General features: G+C 37.0%; 1 protein-coding gene across 2 annotated transcripts in view; it reads left to right on the top strand.

The window, feature by feature from the left end:
• Positions 1 to 22,918, top strand: part of CLCN3 (chloride voltage-gated channel 3) — a 72,832-nt gene that overhangs the window by 4,141 nt on the left and 45,773 nt on the right. For both annotated transcript variants that reach the window (XM_051790173.1, XM_051790171.1), the window contains exon 2: positions 9,864 to 10,039. In XM_051790173.1, the coding sequence (XP_051646133.1) occupies positions 9,880 to 10,039 (160 nt within the window). In that variant the 5' untranslated portion in view covers positions 9,864 to 9,879. The remainder of the gene's footprint in view (positions 1 to 9,863; positions 10,040 to 22,918) is intronic.

Raw genomic sequence — 22,918 nt, 5'->3', positions numbered from 1 at the left:
CTTTAAATTATTATCAGTCTTATAGACTTTTCTTCTGTTTTGTGCTGAGATGTGAATATTCTTCTAACTTATTTAGTAAAGCTTTTAAGACAGTTGGGGAGACCTAACAATCTGTGTACTGAGTATATATGTTGTTACCCCTGTTACAAAATTGTCAATGTTTATTCCTCTTTAACAAATTTTAAAAAATGTTTTGGTTCTTTGGATGAGTACAGGATGGATTATTTTTAATAAATTTTATCTATGAACCCAGTGAACTGACCTAATCTCCATGGTTATATAACACTTTTAAGATAACTGACCTTCTTGTTTACTCTGTTAGCTAGAAACCTTTTAGTAAACTATTGGTGATTTTTTTTCATGTTGTTGTAATATTAAAAATCTTACATGAAGACGATTTCTTTTTTTCTTGTAAAATACTCACCTTGAGTTTTGCTTTCAACTTGATACCACTGTTGAACAGTAATTTTCCCCCTGGACTCTCCTACCAGAAACTTGTCTACCATTTGTAGACCCTGACAAAGTACATGTAATTTTAGAAGCTGCCCTTACCAACCACTCAAGTGGGTTTTACAGCTGGAGAGAAGAATATTCAAGTGAGGGGAACTTGCTGTGCATTCAGAACTGCTAGCACACTTGATTTACTAAATACTTTGCTTTTGGTGGCATCTAGGGCTTCACTGCCTTTTGATTTTTTTTTAATCTCCTTTGGATAGAATATTGTGTATATTGAAAAGCAGAAACAATCTATTAACAATCTGTTTATTAACATCAGAGGTTCACAGGTCTCTCAGAAGAGATTTATATGTTTATATATTTATTTAATCTTTAAAAATGACCAGAATGGCAACCAGGGATGGTTGGATGTGCTGTTTTTACAAAAATGAGGTGGCATCTGTGTAGTCCAGCCAAGAAGGTTAGCCATGAGCCAGATCCAGGTGTTGGTTGCAGGTCACTTCAGTCCTTCCTCACCTTGCTGTCTTAACACTGTTGCTTGAAAGGATCCAGAGCAAGAAAAAGAGCAACCCTGCTGTCAGGGTTCCTGGCCTGGAGGTTTAAATAGGTTGTCAGTTTATCACTGTTACTGTGATGTCCCACCCTTAAGGGGAAGGAAGCACCCAAGATTCAGGGATGCTCATTGTCAAAAGGAATGGCAAGTCAGAGGGTCTGCAACCAATCAAAAAGTTTTTTTACTAAATTACACACTTGGCATAAAAGTTGATATGTTAGTCCCTGACCTACTGTATAAGCACATGGCATTGGGTTTTGGATGAAGGGGTAGGGTGAAAGGGAACAGAGGAAGGAAAAGATGAATTAAAGAAAGAAAGAAGGGAGAGAAAAAAAGACCACTAGTCCTGGTTCCAATGTCGGTCCAGCTGATGGGATATTCAGGGTCCTGGGAGCTCCACTTGGGCTTGGTGAGGGTGCCTTTCTATACACAGGTTTCCCTGCCCTGAAGATAGATTTCTTGCTTTCTGTGCAAATTAGCTGTCATATGCAGTCTGTTCTTTCAGACTTGTGTGGAAATGGGTTGGAGGGCTTTGGGGGTCTTGATTAGTCTTGATCCCTGCCTACAGTTCATGCCCACACCTTGGCCTCATTCCTGTCCTTGCACAGTTGTGCTTATCTCCAGGAACTAGAACAAGGATGTGCAACCGGAAATGCCTGTCTCCTATTGGCCTTTTTAGCCACCAACGCGCTTGCAACAAACGTGGGTAGAGCCCTTCCCAAATCTTCGTTCGCGAAGCCCAGCCATGAATGAGAACAAGGATGTTTGTCCCGGAAAAGTGCTGCCCCACCTCTGCATGGCCCCCTTCTCCAGCCACATCTTGTTCTTTCTCACAGGATATTAGTACCAACAATCCTTGTCTGTTGTTACTAGCTGTCCTTGGTTGGCTCCACAGCCATCCTTCTATCAGTGTTTGAGACATACACATTAGCCCCTTATCTTCTGGGATTCTACCAATTCATATACCAAGAAAAATGCCCAGCTGTTTTTGGTGACCAAAATCTTGTCACGTCTAACACTAGTACAATGGATGTGTTCCTCTTTAGCTGGTGTTTTTTTTCACTCCTTTGAAGCTGGAAAATCGTTAGTAGGGAAAGTAAGGACCATGAACCACCAGGGGTCCCCACAAGATTTCACAAGCAGTGGTCCTGTTCTTGTGATGTGTTTTGGAGAGGTCTATGAGATTTGTTCCTTGATCTCAGAGGCTTTAATGAGTCTGTAAAGAAGTTTGAGTGCAGTGCAAGGACCTTAAAAATCTGTGGCAGCTGCTGTTACTGAGAAGATGCTTAGAATTATACTGGGGATAGTGGTGCCTTTTCAGGTTCTAATTTGACAATCCTGAATTATATTGAACTTGAATGAAATTATCTGAAAGATACTCAACTCAGGTGTGACCCTGAATTTATGAATCTGTACACGTAGCTAGGAACTGCATTACTCTGAAAAGTTAAAGAAAATTAGTATGAGTAACAAGGTTTCTGGTCATTCTGGTGGTGTGTGAAAAGCTCTGCTCCATTTTTTTGTATAACTCTCAGATGACTGCAACCTCAGTCCAAGTTAAAAAGAAGCAACAACCTCTGTAAACTGTAAGGAGACACTGTTGCAGTGTCATTTCATCAAACAGAAAATGAGCATTGTGACCTAAGACTCAACAGACAAAAGTTACATTGTCTACAATAGAAAGTGCAGTCATAGTTCCTGCCCTTCTAAAGAGGAGTATGGGTTGTACCTTTCACTTGTCTTAGTGAATTGTGGTGTTATTCCCATCTGACACCAGAGATTTTTTTTACCAAGGAAACTCTCCATCTTTTCCTATCTGGACCGAATATTTGCAGCTATAGGTACTGACCCATTAGTTTGGAAGCTAATACTACATCTTACATGTATTTTAGGTTTGCTCCAAAGTGGCAGCAATGGACACAGCTGTTTACCGTTGACTAAGGATCAGTATTTACCTGTGAAATTTTTGAGTTGTACTTGCTTTATAATATTTGCTTTTATATTTAATTCAAGTTCATGATGAGGGATTATGTTCTTAACTTTTTTTTTTCCCCCTCTTCTTTTTAAGCTGTTAATTAAAAACCCCTTAAAGACTTTGCCACTCATGGAGCTGTTTGTTACTGTACCTGTGTGGGAGACTACTCTTCAACTCCGATAGCAGAGGTTTTTTCTAATGTATCAATAAATGAGGTTAGTTTAGTAAGTTTAAATTGGAGTTTTCAGCTCATCCAGCCAGTTCGGGTTGAATGCCATTAAAAAGTATTCACATTAGTAATTTGGTGGATGTGAAAGGAGCAATCCTGTCCATCAGGTAGGCTGATATGTTTGTGCCAGTGGGTATAATTCTTCAGCTGTCACAACTGTGGGTAGCCATAACCTTACTGGTTAAGACATTTTAGAGAGTGGAGATGCAGTGGTTTTGAATAATTTATACAAACTAAAGTCAATGCCTTTAACACTTGGCATCATATGACTAGAAGCATGAGTTTGGTATTCATCCTGTAATTAGGCTGTCAGGTTTTAGTTGGGTTTTGTTGGGGGGCTTTTTGTTGTTTTTTTTTTTTTGCCAAGGAGATAAAAAGTGCTATAAAAATGAGTATTTATTATAGATTCTACTTTTGTGAAGATCAGGTATATAGTGGTGATATTCATATTGGTATGTATCATAAAAGTGAAAAAACTTTTCAGGCTGTTGTTATGCTAAGTGTTTTTAACTAGGAGTGGCAAGATTCAGTAGAATATAGATGTGAATACTGGTTTTTTTGTTGCAGTTATAAAACTAAGACTTGCTTTACATGTATTACCGTTTCATGTAGTTTCATCTATGTGTTTCTGTTCCTATTTGAGTATCAGCATTTGAGTGTTAGTTTTATTTTTGAAGTAGCTGTGAAGGAAACTAGAGCAAGTTTTACCTATGTATATTTTTGCAAACTGACTTATCTTCTATTTCAACAGAACGTTGGAACCTACTACATAAACTCAAACAGATTTTTTTGGTTTTAAACTCAAATAGCTTCAGTTAACTGGAAGTGCTCCTTTGTGACTTTATTTTTCTGAAGATGCCCTAAAAATTTGCCAAGATCCTTTCTCACTAAAGATCTCTCCTGAGATTAGTTACAGATTCACAAAAAGGTTTGGGTTAGAAGGAACCTTAAAGACCGTCTAGTTCCAACCCTCCTACCATGGGCAGGGACACCTTGCGCTAGACCAGGTTGCTCAGAGCTCCATCCAACCTGGCCTTGAACACTTCCAGGGATGGGACATCCACAACTTCTCTGGGCAATCTGTTCCAGTGCCTTACCATGCTCACAGTAAGGAAAAGAAAAAAATTAGTTTCCGGTGGGTTTTTTTGAGTGCTGCAGAGAAAGATCTGAGTATGTATTTCTGTAAAGGTTAGCATATGCATTCCCTACGTTTTAACAGTTTGGATTCTTGATTATCCTTAAGAATTTTTGTGGTCTAAGCTAACTTGAGAAAGTTTAGAAAGCTGCTCATCTTCCCTTCTGTATTTGATTTGAAATGTTGAGATTTTTCTGAGCCTTTTTATGAAGAAATAATCTACTGGTGATCTAAAAATTACAGTGGGAAATTCCTGACAATTCATGCACCCTTTTCCAAGCCTGGAGTTTGAAAGATGAGTGATGTTCTCATCTTGCTTAAATATCTTCATGTCACAGACAAAATAAATAAATGGAGGCGAGATATGCTGAGTCTGCAATGAAAATAGAAATGTAATTTCCATGCTGGTGAGACTAAGATGAAGAGTGGCCACAACATGGCATTTGTTTTAGAATGATTGTAAAATTCTTGTAATTTCAGGGTTGAAAATTTCTTTCTAAAGGGCAGGTTTATTTAAAAAAAAAAGATGATTCTGCAGTATTTTAAGTTAATGTAATATGGGATGTTTGGAATTGAGAGATCAAAGGTCTTCTTGACTGCTTCTATCTTTTGGGCAGGTGTTCTGGCATATATCCCCATACATGGGATATATGTTAAAATGTTAATCTAAGTATGGGTGTGGGAAATGTTTTTGTCATATTGTTTATCTGTTTCTAAAGTATACAGTAGATGATGTATATAGAATTTCTGACCATTTTATAACACTTTTGAACGTTCTTAACAGTTAAAACATTTTAAATTCTCTATTATTTTCAAAATTTTTCAGCAAATTACTCTTCCGTTCCTATCATCCATTTCCTTGACTGTCCAACACATTCGTATGTGTAAAGATTGTATTAAAAATTTTAATTTCATCTCCTTTTGCTTTATGGGTGCGTAGCATTTCTCACTAGGTGCTGTCCTGGAGCAGGGTCTGCAGGAAGGTTAGATGTTAGTTAGGGGACAGATGACTGCCTTTTAACTCCTAGTACTGAGCAGAAAAATTGAATATTACGCTGATTTTTGGATTAATCAGTATTCTTCTCAGTTTGGGAAAGAGCTCTTCTATTAAGAAGATGAATCATTGTGGATTGTTACTGATTTGTGGGGTTTTTGTGTTGGTGGTGTTTGTTGGGTTCTGTACTGTTATTGTTGGGGGTTATTTAGTTGTTTTTAACTTTAAACTATTTAAAGCAAATTTGGAATCTGGAAGAGTACTTTTAAGTTTTCACTCCACTCCCTTTCTGGGGGAATAACAAGCTTAAGATACCTTTTTTCCCTGCCACCCCTTTATATATGACATGTAGAAAAGTGTTTTTATGGGACAACAGAGCACATCCTGGAGATTTACCAATTGCTTGGATCACCTGACAACAAATGTCCTGTAAATTAGACTTCTTACTGGCCTACTCTGCCTTTTCCAGAGACATGTCTCTACACTGGAAGTGGTTCCCTCAGCTGACTTACTTCTCTGCTTGACCTTTTAATTGTAGGGCTTGAAAGATAAGCAGGATGTCTGACGGAGAGCTGAAAAGTGCCTGTGGTACTAGATTGTGCAGGAAACTGCAGTAGCCTTACATGCTTTTTCTACTGTTAATGTAGCTGTTTCTCCACAGCTCTCCTTTACCAATTTAGTTCTTGCCTGCACTGTATTTAATTAGATTTTTCACGATTTCCTATATCTGTATACGGATTACTTTCTTCACTCTCTCTAGTCACAACAGGTAAGAAATCCTGCTTTAGTTCTCTATTCTTCAGTTTGGTTTGTGTTTTTTGGTGCTGGTTTTTATTTGGGTTTTTTTGTTTGGTTGAGGTTTTTTTGTTGTTATTTAATTTTTTTGGTGCCAGTGGCTTCTCTGTTAATATGCTTTTGTAGAATCATTTTGATGGGTTAAGACATCCTGGAAGTACCTTAGTAATAGAAGTGGGTTAGATGGGTTAGTTGCTGTACTTTTTTGGCTTTACAATCTTTTCATAGAAGACTTGGATATGTGAGTTGAGTCAAATTCCTTTCCTGTTCCAAGAGCTTCCTGGATATTGCTTATATTTTCTTTTTTTATTATTCTTACGCTGCATTGCTTCAATATTTATGGGTTTCTTTCAAAGATAATCTGAAGCATTTTTGAGTCTGCTTTCTGGGATGTTTGGCCTAGACTTTGAATCAAAACTGTGGTGCTTTGTAGAAATAAGTTAAAGGTAATATCTTGAATGTTCTCAATAATCCTTTGTAATTCCTCTTGGATTTTTACAGTAGTCTAGATTGAAAAAAAGGTTTATTGCTTAAATATTTACTGTAAGTAGAATTCGTTGGGAACCTGATGTAGAATTTTTCGTTTACTTTTTCAGAAGATTGAGTTTGACTGGCATTCAGCCAGTACGTTTTTACCCCGTTGGCAATTTCTTTTGAGTAACTTCCATTTTTCCCCATTTAGTGTCTGTCTGGGTAGGGCATGGAATCTGTGGAATGAATCTGATATTACAAAATGGCAAATTGGCTGGTTATTTCTCCCTTCACAACTCCATAAGCATTTGGGCAAACTCTCCTGTATGAATGCACTCTTCTGGTATCCACAAATGATAAACTGCACCAGAGTGAGTCAGGCATGATACTGGTTCTCTTCTGGCTGTTGTAGCCATAGAAATAATTTTCCTGGCTCTTTGTTTTCTTTATTATTGATACTCCCAGCAGTCTGTTTCCAAGGAGGATTCTACTTTCTGTGAGTAGTGCTAGCAGTGTTTTAGGTCACGTGAACACATGCTTATAAGTTGTCTTGAGCATTTAACATAGCTCAAGATAGTGCATCATTAACCTTTTATCCTGTTTTTTAATTAATTGCAGATAGTGGTGGACAAATTAGTGACCATTATGCTCTTTAAAAGTAAAATTTTAGTCCTCTGTGAAGCTTATTGACCTGTTAACATTCTCTGGTCTGTCAGCAGCAGTACTTCTACAGCAGGATGCATGTAGTGTTTCAAAATAAGAAAAGGTCTGTACTATCCTGCCTGTCATACAACTGGAGGCATGTATGTGCCAGAGGAGTTGGCATGTGGAGTCAGGTTTATGGAGAGGTGATAGAGGGGTGCTTTGTGATATGCTTCGTCTGGTTCTCTCTGTTGGTTTTGTTTATCAGTTACTGACCAATTGATGAAACTTTCCCTTCCATTGTAGCCCAGTCTGAAAGCATTTTCTCAATTATTGGAAGATTTAATATGTGTAATCTGCTGTTCTAACATTTATCTAGGGAGACATTTATCCAAGTGGAGAGTTATTTCTCTTATTCTGAATGGGAGATTTGTGGTAAAATTAACTGAAGCTATGGAGTTTAATGTAGATAAAATCATCCTTCATTTTAAAAGATACATTTGCAATGTCCTGTCTTTATACTGCAGTAAATATTTCTACTGAGAACATTACAGGAAAATGTCTTTATTAGATGAAAAAACTGGATGTGGCTTCCAAACTTGGTACAGTAATTAAAAGACTTAGCAGATTTTAGCCATACCCTCAATATGGAGCAAACACAACACCACATGGATAATAAGAGAATCCGCTACTTGTGCTCCCTTAATTTGCGGCAGTTGACAATATAGAGTCGTTTCCCTCTGAGCTCCAGTAATTGCTTTTGGTAATTGTGTCTCACCTGTGGTTTACACAAGAGATACTCTCACTTTGGTACACTCACATTAATAATCTTCAGAAGTTCTTGGAGCAGTTTGAATTTTGAATTTGGGGCTTGACACAAAAGTAGTAGTATTTTTTGGGTCTACATTTACTACCTCTGTTGTTTTGATAAATTACAAACAACTTTTTGTGATTTCTAACTGAATGGTGATCTTTCTCCTCCATGTTAACTGATTTCTGCTTTGTAGTAAAGATTGTTAAATAAGTCAGGGGAAAAAAACCTTAATAAAAAAAAATCATGTCTACAATAGGACACAAAAGACACAAAGAACACAAAAGACGAAACCTTACGTTGTGTTACAGGGTTTTTTTGTGTCTTGTGCTTTTTATCTTATAGTACTACTTCTATGGACAAGGCAGGAGAGTGTTCTGTCTCCTTGCAACTTCATCAGAATGTAGGAAAGGTCATATGAATATAGAATAAAGATTTCACTTCAGCAGGAGGCCAGTTGGCAGATGGGAGTCTATAGTATGATTTTGGTGCACAAAGCAGGTGGAGAAAAGCAACAAATGATACATTGAGTGGAAACACTTCTAGAAAGTCCCAGTTTCTGATTTCATCTGTGCTGTATGGCTTCCATTTGTGATAATATCCCAGTGGAACTGGTGAAGTGATATTAACAGACTTTCTGTGAGCGCAATAAGTGAAATAGACTGTTTGTGTTCTGACTTTTTGGGAGGCATGTTCTTTGTGGGTGCCATTTTTTTGGGAATGCCAAAAATTACTCTGTGTGAAAAGTTAGTATCTTCTGAATAGATTAAAGTGTTGGCTTCTGATTAAATTACAAATTGCGATCTGTTTTATTTTGGGTTAAAAAATGGAGATGAATGGAAGAAATTTAATTGAAGAGAGAGTATTTTTTAAATTGTAAATATCTTTTTAAAGAAATAAGAATGAGTAAAGTCAAACAGATCTGTCTTGCCCAATAGCCGATCTCTAGGGAAGAGCAGAAGAAGAGAATAAGCATATGCACATCTGCAGAATGCTCTCCAAGTCTCCAGCATTTCCACCAGAGGTGTTGTTCTTAATAGCTTTTGATATTGGGGAGTTTTTTTGTTGTAGTTCTGTGAGTTTGTCTGGCTGCTTTATGAACCATTGCATTCTTCTGCAAAGTGGCAAAGAATTCTACCACTTTGCTACATACTGTATGAAGGATTAGCCCTTTTTTATCTGCTTGTCACCTCACTTTTTTCATTATGACATGTAGGGCTACTGACAAACAACTGACCTCTTCATTTCCTTCATGCCAGTTGTGATTCTGCTGACATCTGTTGTCATCTTCTACATTATGTCTTTTCCAGACTGAAGGGTCCTGATCCATTTTGTTTTCTTTTTAGAAGGAAAACTCTTTTGTTTTTTGTTGTCATTGTGCTCTTCTGTAACCTGTTCTAACTCTCCTATATAATCCTTTTGGACTTTTGGAACTATATAAAGTGTTTAATGTGTGGACAAGCTATGGATTTATATAAGGCTTTAATGAAGTTCTCTCTCTTAACTGATAATTCTTGAATCAGATTAATTGGGGACTGCTAGTGCATACTACGCTCTTTCTTGAGACTTCATTAGTACATTGGCCTGAGAAAACATCATCCAGTTAAAAATCACTGAAGATTTTTGTAAAATGTTCTGTATACAAAATGTTCTGTATTACTGCTACCTTTTTGTAACTTGTAGTATTGTGACCTTAACAATTTTTTCCCCAAAGCTAGAAATACTAATTTTATTTGATATAAACTTCTTAGTATTTTTTGAATATTCAAATACAAAATAACTTTTTTCCTCTCTATATATAGGTTATAAAGCAGCTAAATGGAGTCTGAGCAGCTGTTTCATAGAGGCTACTATCGAAACAGTTACAATAGTATAACTAGTGCAAGCAGTGATGAGGAGCTTTTAGATGGAGCAGGAGTAATTATGGATTTTCAGACCTCTGAAGATGACAATCTCCTCGATGGTGATGCGTCGATTGGTAAGTTTATTTCCACTTAAAAATTTTCCTAGGTTGTATTTTTATTGGTTGGTTGGTTTTGTTTGTGTTTGTTGCTGGGTGTCTGGAGGGGTTCTTTTGTTTTGTTTTTAAATAACCAAACCTGATGTTTTCTGTTTCGCTAATCTGTGCTCCAGACAGATGCTTTAAACCTCAAAGTGGCTGAACATTTTTCCGTGTGCTTGCCTAACAATTACATTGTATGAGATGACTTCTGAGATGAGGCAGATATTAACGTTCTTCTAACAAATGACAAACTTCCTGTCAAATAGAAGGATGGCTTTTTTGCAGCTACCTGGTCTTGCTACACTGCAGCAGGATTTTGGAAGTCTCATCTTCAATATTTCCACGATGCAGAAATTAGCAGCCTATTTTAATTGTTACTTGTGGAGATAAATCTGTTTCTGCTTCATTCAGCTTCAATTCTGTAAAACAGAGGCAAAACCCATTTAAGTAGAGGTGTTGTAAAAAGCAACAGAAAACACTATATGAGCTCAGCTTTTGACTAGGTAAAAAGTTGCTAAGAAAACTTTCTACTGTGAACACTGTGAAAGCACTGAAATAATACAAAGAAAGAACTGGGAAGCTCTTCCTCTTTTTTTAATTTAGGAAAGCAGCTCATGGAGTGAGAGCATTAACATTCTTTTAGCAATAGTCAGAGAGGTGAACTGAGAGAGGGGAAAAAAGTAACGTCTGAGACAGTCAACTTGGTTAAATGTATACTGTGGTCACTTCCTTGTATTTGTTTAAAATCAAACTCAGTCTCTTGAGTTTTCTTTTTTTAGAAAAAAAAGAAAAAAAACCCCTTTTCCTCTCCCATTAACATTCAGTTGTCTTCCTTCCCTGCAGTGTGTCTTCCTTCATATGTTTTCCCTTTGCCGCACTTAGCAGTTGGATGTTGGCATTGTACTGGATAGTTGTGCCGTATCACTATAAGCATCCTTACCATCTGCATTCCTTCTGTCTAATTAGATATGTCTTGAATGTGCAGTTATTTAACTTGTATACCAGTACAGGTATTACGAGCCAGGACACCTTCAATCTAAATAAAAATTCCTTCTGGGACATTACGTGGAGAACACCAGCTCTTAAATGTTAGGAAATTATTAGGTGAACAATTGACTTCTGTATATAATTCTTTGTTCTGAGTATCTGGCAATTTTAATAAAGCAAGTGCCTTGCTTGTCTAACATAATATTTACAACCTGTACTAAAAGTCTGAAGCTACTCTGGTTATTGTTTATAAAAATCATTTCCATCACTTCAAGCATAAAGGAGAAATAAGTTTGCACTGACACAGTTTCAGAGCCAGTGTTCTGCCCTTTACTTGTTGTGAAATCAGATCCATAAATTGAGTCCAAAGAGATGAGGTGGTTGTTTTGTTTGCATTGTCAAAATCAATGCTAATTCCTGCACATGCCAGCAGCTCCTGGCTGTTGTAACACTGAAGTATTAGAATGTGCATTGGTACATAAATATGAATGTAATTTCTTTCCTGGAATTTAATTTTTTGGTTATGACATAGCAGCTTACCCCAATTCTGGACTCTTAGTAGGAGGCAGCAATAGTAATAAGCCCTAGTATTTTATTTAAGTGAATGGTGATTTATGTGTCTCTATACATGGAAAATGTTTTATTGTACAGTAAATCATAGTAGATATCTTAGTAATAGACCAGAATCTGGTGTTAACTTTCTTTTTAAGGTGGTGATAAGAACATACTTCCAGAAACGTTTCAAATAATCTTGCATGCAGGAAGTGAACATCTTTGTCTGTCATTCCTTAGGTGTCCAAATGTGTCAGGTGGTTTTTCTTTTGTGTTTTTAATTCAACAAATCTCATTGACAAGACCAAACTAGGGCTTCCTTGCATATAGCCTTTTTGTAATCCTCTGTTACTCACTTAGCATCAACTGGTTGGTTGGTTGGTTGGTTGGTTTAATCATTATTATTATTTAAATACTCTTATCCTTTAGCCCTATTTTTGTTTTGTTAAGTCAAGTACACATGTATTCATAATACAGAATCTGTCCCACCTCCTGAGGAAGGGCAGGACCATCCTGGTAACTGGAAGATCACATGCTTCTTGACATTGCAGACCCTCCAGAACATGATGTGAATGCAGAGACCTTGGGTTTAGCTTTGTGCTTTAGCAAGTGCACCCTGCCAAAATCAGGAGCCCTGTTTAAGAATATAGTTTGTGTTCTAAGTCTCTGGGACTGGAAGAATTTATAAGCCTGGTATCTTAGCAACATGAACATAATGGCAATAATGTATCTGTACTTCAAATGATTGTGGAAATAATGTAGTTAAATATAAAGCTGCATAGCTGCAGAATATAAACTTGTCATACAAATGAGCACAGACATGAATTTATCCAATCTGGATAAGTTGCCACGGACGATATAGTGTGCATCATAATTTTACAGTTTATGTAATAAAATATAGAATCACAGATTTTTTTAAAAAATCAAGACCATGCAGTGAGAAGAAAATGAAGGATTAAGAAATAGTCTGTCTTTATTTCTCTTCTTTTTTTTCAGCTAATGAAAATGGAACCAGAAACTACACATATATTATGTAGATAAAAGGCTAAAAATATGGAATGTCTGAAGTAATTGTAGTCTTTCCCCTTTGTTGAGAGGGCAGTAAGTTAAGAGAAGTTAATAATAAGTTAATAAGTAAATTAATAATATTGCTTATTTCAATAGGCTTGCTAAGTCCCTTGGCTCTCAGGACAGCAATTCTGAAAGCCTGCACAGTACTGCTATTCACATTTCCACTCATACTTAAGTGCTTGACTGAGGCTTACAAAGCTATTGAGGCTGTTATACAGTGGTGAATATGCTTTCTGTTGAAAGCATGTGGAAATTGGATGATGCTAGGAAAGAATACTAACTTCATATACTCCTTGTCTTATGTGGGAAATTCGTTGATACTATATGGGACTGAACAAATGAACATTAACTGAAACCAGTCTTTAGAAAGTTTTATCACCTAGACCTCTATTTTTCTTTACTATTTAGTTGATAGTGAGTCATCTTTTTAGTGTCATGTCTTATTTGAAGGGTTTTGAGGAGTTCCATGTTGGGGATTCACCATTATTTTAAAACCAATGCTGAACAACAACCTGGTTTCTCTTAACACCATCTGTAAGCATGTATGTGACTGTCCTTTACTGTCTTATCTGAGAAAAATACATAAATTGTGACAATGTAGTATTATATACTAAATACATATATATGTATAGCAATTATGTAAGTAGTATGCTCTGTGCCTGTTATGTTCTCCAGTAGCTGCATAAATGTCAGACTTTTAGTGGCAGTATTATGGAGAACAAGTAGGTATTGTGAAATTGTGAATTCTTTGAGCAGTATGTTTTAACCTGCTAAATAATTAAACTGCTATGCATGTGGAGGCTTGGATGGCTTGTACCGAAGCCCTACCTAGAAAGGATGCTGCTACCTGTCTGCTTTGAACAAAACTTGCTTTTGTTGCTTATCAAAACTAATCTCTTTGTAATACTGAAGTTAGTGTCTTTCCTTGTTAAACTGCTGTCTAATGAGAAGTATGGTGACATTATACTGAAAAGGAAGTATCTGCCTCTTTGTAGGGAGGACAATACATGTACAGGCAATATATGTAATTTATGGAGGTCATTTTTATCGTAACTTATCTGTTTTATTTTTAGACTGTTGGCCCTGCTTCTTGCTAGGTCAATTTAAACATATTATACTTACCATTGCAAAGCTATCAGTTCTTTAATAGTTAAATCATTTAAGCTAATATTTACTGGTTTAAATTTTACAGGAGGAGAGCTATACTATTTAACTTTTTAAAAAAATGTTACACTAGGATAGCTCATTGCTTTCCATCAATTTAACAGAAGGAAAAAAAATTCTTTCTAAACAGAAATGAAATCTCCAGAATTGAAATATATTATCAGATTAATATTTTAACTGTGGAATGTGATGAGAAGATGAAAGTTCTTTTTCTTTCAGCATTGTTTTGCCTTGCCTGTCTAAAGTTTGAGAGAGTCACAATTCTTGGCAACTGGTTGGGTTTGAAGGGTATAACAAGTGTCTTCAAAAGTTCAAACTCTTTCCTATTATGGCACAGTGAGGTGAAACTGAGAGGTCTCCATAATTTTACTCAGAAATGAGAGGTGTTTCTTTGATAAGAGAGGACTGCATCAGTTTTCACTGTTTTTTATTTAAGTGTAGGGCAAGCTCAGGAGGTGAATCTTTTTACTGTTAGACTGCAATTTTTTCACGGCACTTACTGAAATCAGATGATTGAACCTTATTTGCAGTAAAAATGGTTTGCAAACAAATGATCTCACTGGTGTTTACATTTCAAGGTACTTTGATCTGTGTGTGGGAATGTGAGTCCTGAATGAGCTTGCATTCTTTTCAATAGCTATAGAGATTCCTGCTTCATTTGAATGAGCTTAATTGCTTATATTGTGAGTTCAGCGTGGAGACAGTTTACAATTTGGCATATGGTGTTAACATAAAATTGGCAATACTTAACCTTAGTATGACAACCTGTAAACTGGTAATTCAAAAGCTGCTGCTACAGCTGTTACTATCTCCTTGCAGTGATAGCAGTGCCACTGAAAAAAAAGAATATACCAACAGGTCATAGTGTAAAACAGTACAGCTCTCCTGAACTGTCCTCACCCATGAGTTGGAGTCCTTTGCCTAAAGAGAGAGACCCAGTCAATCAATTTTTGGTGCCTTAAATGCCGACATTAAAAATATGATAGAGTAAACTAATATTATGGTGTTATTTGAGAAACAGAATGCAATTTTCAGCAAGAACAGGTGGTTCTGTATAATCAAGAAGTTCGTGCCACATGAGAGGTTAATTTTTCAAGCAAGGCCTTGTTATCTTTTCCATCAACACGTTCATGGAGTTGCACATGTATGCTTGTTTCTATTTAGCTATTGCCCTTTATAAAGAAAACAAAGAATAGAAAGAAAATAATTTAAAAAGTTATTTCCTGCATAAAAACCCCTTGAGTTCCTGTTATATTCCTTATGTGTGGAAATTGCACTAACAGATTCTTCCTGTTGTCCACAACTGATATGAAAAAGGGTCTTCAAAGTCGTTTTGCACCATTGGCATTGGTTTTATTTTCCATCCATGTGGTATAAAACTGACTGAACAGTCATTATGACAGTTTGATGTATCTCTTTCCTAAGTTAGATAAAACTTATTTTCCAAGTTAGCAGTGTTTGCAGTAAAGAGCTCCTTAAACAAGGAATATATTCATCCTCAATGATGCCATACAAATTGATGCATAAGATAACATAACTTACTCTGATCACAAGGGCAAGCATGAGGTGCAGCTAGCTCATAGAATAGTTAAATTGTCAGTAACTGGTTATAATTTACTTTTTTCTAGTGGATTGTAGTTAGGCTGCAGACATTTGCCTGTAATCCATATTACTGATGCAGCTGAACACAGGATATCTGACAGTATCAAACCATGATTTCTTTTACTTTTTTATTAGTAGTGCATGAGGTTGATTCTCTCCATCTATCTGAAACAGAAGTTGTTATACATCAGGTTTGCATGGGCTAATTAACAAAGTACTTCTTCAAGGATTTCAAAATTTCTGTCAAAAACAATCCCAAAATCGAGTGGAAGATTAACAGGTTAAGGAGAAAAAATGTTTTAGCTTAGTTATTTGATGTCATTTTCAAATGAGTGAGTTGCAGGGAGTATCTGTTTATCACGTTAGTGATTTCCTGAACTCTACTATTTGTGTTTTGGGGTTTTTTTAAATTGTATTTATTGTCCAAAATGTAAGTTCACTTGATACTGTTTTTGTTGAACAGCCTGTAATGATGTTGCAGTGTTAGACTGGGCCTTCACATTGTAAATGGATTGGTGTGGCATTAAGTTTTTGAGGGATGAAAATTATGGCAATATGTACGTAGAGTTTTAGTAACCAATTAGTTTCTTGTTCTCTTAAATGTTTGAAAATAAATACTTATTGTTTCATTTTCTAATAAATGCTATGGTGAGTTCTTTGAGGACTTGTTTATAGAATATGAGAATTTTGTTGCTTTTAGAAGTCAGCCCTGCCAACAGTCCTTGAGTGGTCTCACTAGTCTTTCCTGTCAAAGTTTTATTTACAAAATTAGGTTTCCTCATCTTCTGAGGCACACAAACCTGATATTCTGGAAGAAGATGAATCATAGTACTAATAATCCATTCTTTCTGCCTTTCTGATATTGTATAATCTTGTTGGTTTTCTTCTGCAGCTCTCCTGAAGTACTTAAAGCACACTGGCTTTGTCAACAGATATTGCCAAGGAAGTTGTTACTGGTGTAGTGTTATTATAAGTTTGTCCTTCTCCTAGACAAAGCATATGAATAGCGTAAAATGAAGGAATGAAAACAGAGGAAGTGTGATGGCATATATGTAGAAAGAAGAGTCTGAAGTGTAAAATAAAATAGTTTAGTATAATGTGTGCATGCAGTCTTTAGGTACTAAATAGAAAATTTTTTGCTACAGCTTTAATAATATTTCACATATTCATTTTAGCTTTGATTTTTTTCTCTCATGTCAGCCAAAGAAGGCAGACAGGATTTTATCCAAACTGATATCAGGCTGTACTCTTGTTTTCTACCTTTGAGAACATTCTTGCTTACCAGCATTTTAAAGTGAAAGCTTTTCATCTGCTTGGATGAAACAGAAATGTTATTCTGAAAGAGGATATCATGATGTCCCTGAAACATAAGAACAGCTGTACTGGGTCAAACCACAAATCTGCCTAGCTCAGCATCCTATCTCTGACAGGAGTCAAAAGTCAGTGCTTAAGGAAGAGTAAGAACAGGGTAAGTGATAAGCACCTGAGTACTTGTACACAAGTTTTTGTGTAGGTGAGGGCCTCTGTTGTCTGAGTGATGACTTTTAATTTTAGTCTTTATCAATGAATTTTTCTTCAACTGACTTTTTCTCACTAAAGCAATTCTATACCACTCCTTGGCAAGCTCTGATAGCTTAGCTACATTTTATGTGAATCTCACCACCTTCTTTCCTTTGTTTTGAACCTATATCCAGGTAATAAATACTGCTGAGAGCAGGTATAACTGCTTGACTAGCTTAACAGTGGCACATGCATTAGCATGGTTTGACACATGGACTCCCTTGTCACTCACCCCACCTTTGTATGGCATAAGTGCTTAAGCTCTTTTTTGTTTTTATTTTCATTTACAGTAGCAGTTGTAAAAGTCTTTCTGCTAATACAAAAAGTTTTAGGGGGTATTATTTGCTTATTGAAGTGAAACTGCTGTTGATAGAAAAAGGTTTGATATGGAACTAGGACAGGGTGACCTGAAACTAGGATGACTTGATTGTTGTGCCAAATACACATACCCTGAAAAGGCCTATCATGTGGTGGCCATCCACAAGTAGAAACTAACAAGGATTAACAAAGGGATAGCATGGTGCTGTCACTGTTATTAGAACAGATGGTGAAAATGTTATTTCCATTGCTACTTATTTTTTCCTCTCCTCAGTTACCTCTTTTTCAGGTTAAGGTCCTGTTTGCTTGGTTGGACCTTGCAGCTGTCCCATACTTTGGATCCTCTTCACTGCCCCTTTCTGAACCCTTTCTGTAACTTGAGGGGTCAGAACTTCACACAGCATTTGGAGAATGCGCATGTCATGGCAGTGTAATAATAAATTTACTCTGACCACTGCTAAGTACTGAGTTCATAGTTTAATAGTATTCAAATATAGCTGGCATAGTATAGTATTATGTATTAACAACATAAAGAATTACTGTTGGCACTATGTTCACACAGCTGACGTATTTATGGAGAAGATGTAAAATTCTTGAAGATAGAAAGTAACCTTAACATATATATATGGCTGTCATGGTTTAGGAATGCTAATTCCCAGTTTGGTTCTCCCACTGAGTCTTTCCAAACCACACTGCTGCTGGCTCACTGCACCTCCTCATCTTCAGAGCCCCCTGCTGTGGGCAGACCAAGAGGAGAATTGGCAAAAGGCAAAGATTGTGGGTTGAGATAAGAACAATTTACTAGAAACAGCAATGAGATAACAGTATTAATAGCAAAAGCAGTGTACCCTGGCAGTCAGGAGGGCTAACCGCATCCTGGGGGGCATCAGGCAAAGCATTGCCAGCCCGTCAAGGGAAGGGATTGACCTGCGCTGGTGCGGCATCACCTTGAATATTTTGACAGTTTTGGTCGCCACGATATAAGAACAATATTAAGCTATTGGAGAGTGTCCAAAGGAGGGCAACGAAGATGGTGAAGGGTCTTGAGGAGGAACCGTATGAGGAGCTGCTGAAGTCGCTTGGTCTGTTCAGCCTGGAGAAGAGGAGACTGAGGGGAGACCTCATTGCAGTCTACAACTTCCTCATGAGGGGAAGAGGAGGGGCAGCCACTGATCTCTTCTCTGTGGTGACCAGTGACAGAACCCAAGGGAATGGCCTTGAGGGGGAGGTTTAGATTGAATATTAGAAAGAGGTTCTTTACCCAGAGGGTGGTTGGGTGCTGGAACAGGCTCCCCAGGGAAGTGGTCCCAGCACCAAGCCTGACAGAGCTCAAGAAGCATTTGGACAATACTGTCAGGCACATGGTGTGACTCTTGGGATGGTCCTTTGCAGGGCCAGGAGTTGGACTTGATTCTTGTGGGTTCCTTCCAACTCAGCATATTCTGTTACTCTGTGAAAAGTATACAAAAAGACAGTGATTCCCCTGCAAAAATGCTCACTGCAGAGCCCAGCCTGACTCTACTGCAGCCATATTTTCCCAACTGGAAAGGAACACCCTTCTTCTCAGAAGTGAGAGAGACAGAGAGAGTCCTTTTTCCCTGCCCCTGGCAATGATGTAAGGTGGTATTGAATAACATAATGTCTTACCGTGCCCCCTCCTGCTGGTCTGGGCCGGAACCAGGACAATGACATATCTAGGGAGGAACACATGTCGATGCTATGATTTTATCCCCTGAACAGCAAGTTGGACACAGGTGCCAACAGGAAACAACTCTAAAACAGAATAAGGGCAATTGAGCAGATAAGACCGATTTCCTTATATGCATTTACATATGAGGAAAAACAGAACAATTTCAGCAGCAAAATTTTGGCTAGTCTGAGAAAAGGGAGAAGTGAACTTCAGGGAAGGATGCCAAATCTTCCTGTTGATGCATTATAACTACAGTTTTAGCAGATTGGAGTGTAAGGAAAAAACACATATGTAAAGGTGAAAATATACCAGGACCTTTTTTCTTAGTAAAAGCCTACCCTGTAAAGAAAAAGATCAGAAAAAAATGATAGAAAATACTTAAGAGGCTTTTAAAGAATAAGAGAAAGCAATTCTTTGCAGAAAATAACTTGCTTTTTTTCTGAATCCTCCTTGCATGATTAATAGTAGAAGTAGATATTTTTATTGTCAATGTAAAACTGACAAAAAGAAAAGAAAGAAAACAAAAACTAACACCCACCTTTTACAGCTTGTAGCTATATATAGTCTGTTATGTCAACCATTTTTTTCTAAAGTCTTTGGGTTACAAGTCAAGAAGTGTGATGAACAGGCCCAGAAAGAAGTGAAAAGAAAACTCAGAGAGTAGTCCTGCTTTCGCTGTTTTGGGCCAAGATGTCACGGTAGTCTTTAGGGACCAATCTGGGGTTTTTTTCCAATTTATTTTTGGTTTTAGGTGTTAACATTGCATAATGATTTTATTATTTCCCCTTTTTTAAGTCTATTTCTTTCTTCTCCTGCCTTAAAGTTTTGCATAGCAATGGGGAACCTTTACTCCTGTTTCACTGATTCAAAGTGAAGGTTCTGGCTTACTCTGAGGAGAGGTCAGTCTCATAACTGATTACACAACATGCTTGCAGCTATCTGACCTGTTCTGCTGCATTCTGTTTGCTTCCATTGCTATCTCCTGTGTCTGGACAGTGAATAAAAGCACCATTGGAAGTTATACAAAACTGTAGGAGTGTAATTCAAGAACCTGTGGTTGGCCAGTGAAAAAGCGAGCTTATTAGGCAAGAATCTAGAAGAAAGTGTTCTCTGGTGGGTGAAATGATTGTAAGCAAAATTAAGTAGCTAATTTGTGGGAAACAAGCAATTGTGAAAAAAAGAAACTATGATTAAGAAATGGGTTTTTTGTATAATAAAAGGCAAATAGAAAAATGTTTTACTGCTATGTACTTCTCTCTGGTTTTTTTCTGACATCTGTGTTGTTTAAACCTCTTCTGCCTTCAACTACTCCACAGCATATGCTATAAGTTTTTCTTCCACTTTTACAATATATTTGGTCTAAAATTTTTCTTGTTGTCTATCTGCCTCATTGAGGCTTTTGATGAGGTGGCAGTGGAAACAGGTTAGTGGAGTCTTCTGTATATAGCCTGATACATTGATCAAGCACAGAGTTCTAATGAAGAAATGAAGTTTGGGCCTCTGTGATTTACAAATACTTTAAAAATAATTTATCTTTGATTTTTACTGTGTATTAATTTGAAGCTATCCATAACTGTACTTTTTTTCTCTCTTCCTCCCCCCTCCACTTCCAATTTTTCTGCAATTGTATCTTTGTTATTTCATCCTGGACCACATCTGGGTGCCAGAACTGAGAGAAAGGTGCTTGTCTTTTTATCGTCTTTCATGTTCCTACTGCTGACTCTATGTGACCCGTATGAGAAACCTGTATGATTTTATGCACAGTGAACAAAGTCAGGCTGAAGGAGCTGCAAGGTCAGAAAACTGAGACAAATTAAGAGAAGTCAGGCAAGTAGAGGGATTAGACCTGAGTCTAATTTGGCTGCATGGTTTGAGAAGAGGTTAAATGAAAGAAGGAATTGGGATAAAAGGCAGGAGACTAAAGCTGGAAGGAACAGGAATGGGACACAGTAGGTTTTGAGACATTTTATGTATACTTTGGGCACCCTGTTGTAAATGGATGCTTTCTTGCCTAACCTTCAGCTGAAGGCGCATATGAGATAAATTCTTTTCAGAATGGTTGGAGTCACTGCTTTGGTGAGTGCTTTGTTATGTAATATTTTCCAAGAGAACATTATATTCTAGCTCTGCCGAAGAAGCTTTAGTTTTGAATAATAATAGGAAAGAAAATGACAGTCAAGAGTCATCAAAATCTTTTGCATCAGTCACACTAACATTTGTAATTATCAGTCACGTTTTTGGCATCTCTTGTTACACTAATTAAATCATTCAGCCTACATTTGGAATTTCACAAAAGACACAATTTTAATTTTCACTATCTGGTGCGATATAGTTATGTAGTCTGTCACCAAAATAAATCAAGTAATTGGGGGAATTGAGAGCATACGTTTGTTGTATACATAACAAGGTGCTTGGCTGTCCTCTTTAAACCTAGCTTACTTTTTAATATGAAATGGTGGGATAGTGCTTCAGTATTAAGGTCCTCCCTCCAGCCTTAGGTAAGCAGGCTCTCATAACTCTGTGATACTCCCCTTCTTTTCACTGGCCTTGTTTTGTCACCTTAAAACACCTTTCCCTGGGTGTATCTGAATTGTCTAACCCCTGACTTCTTATATTGCCAGATAGTTTATCTTGAATATGTGTCTTCTCTTTCCCTAAACCAGAAAAGTTAAGATGTGGAAAGGGGATTAAAGTGCCTTTCCTCATTCTTAGTGTGCTTTAAGGGTGTATCACCTGTATACATTCTGGTATTTTCAGAAAAATGGACCTAAAGTCCTTTTCTGCAAAGACAGATGCATCTAAGTGATGGTTAACAACAGCATGTGCCTGGTGAGAACAATGCAAGCACTCAGATGTGTGAAGTTATTTGGGCAGGGAGGATTTCTGGGATAGAGGCCTTAGCCTATCATTACTGTGATGCAATATGGAAAGAAAGCTGCTGTACAAACCTGCTGTTTACATGTGAGCTGTTCTGTGTAGTAAATTGGCCATTGAAAGGTGCTCTCAACCATTCAAACTAAGACTATTGTAAAACAAGGCTTTAGGCCTAACAACACAACACGTTCATTATGTTATGTATTCCATAATACCCAAAATACTTACTTACCTAGAGACATAATTTCACTAACTAAAATTTTGGAATTTGCTAAACTTTTCAACAGAAATAACTGACATACTCTTTGGAATATAAATTACCAGACAGTTCAAGTCAGGCACTTTTTCACACCAGTAGAAAAGAAGTAATTTGGAAAGATTAAATTGTATAAGCTTTTAGATATTAAAAAAAAAAAAAAGAAAAAGACTGAGTTAACTAGGTCAGGTTAGTATGCATAGTATCTTTCTCTCTTGCTTGAAAAAACCAAAACAACACAAAAACCAAACCCTCTTTTCTTGGTATTGTAGGAAAGGGAATACATGCAGTGGTAGTGGGTATGAACAATGAGAACACAATTTGCTGGTAATTGAGAAAGCAAAATGATAGCTCCGTTTTTTAAAAGTAGACAAAGGACTGCATTTGGCAGCCAGTCTATAAGCAGTGACCTGGGAGAGCTGTTGCAATTTAATATTACATGGACTCTTGAAATTTCATGTAGCAAATATGAAGTTGTATCTGGTTTACACTGCAGACTTCCTGTCATGACTTTCCCTTATATCTGAAGTTGATCACATGTGCTCTCCAACAAGTTACACCCTTTATCTTTTCCAGTGCAGACTGAATTTTAGTCTTGTGTAGAAATTTTGCATGTGTCTTAGTCCAGTGAACAAGTTTAGGTCAACAAGTGAGCCATTTCTTTGCTGTGACTGATATTTATTATCAGTTCTTAGACATTCCAGTCTTTCAGTAACCACATCAAACTCTTAAACTAGAGGTCATCTTCCAGACTTTGTTAATACAAGTCCTTTATATTCTT

This window comes from Manacus candei, unplaced genomic scaffold, assembly GCF_025592945.1.
Source record: "Manacus candei isolate 608988 ecotype Guabito, Panama unplaced genomic scaffold, ASM2559294v1 h1tg000028l, whole genome shotgun sequence".
Taxonomy (NCBI): Eukaryota; Metazoa; Chordata; class Aves; order Passeriformes; family Pipridae; genus Manacus; species Manacus candei.
The sequence above is the reverse complement of the archived record's forward strand: the minus strand, read 5'-3'. Positions and strand labels throughout refer to the sequence as shown.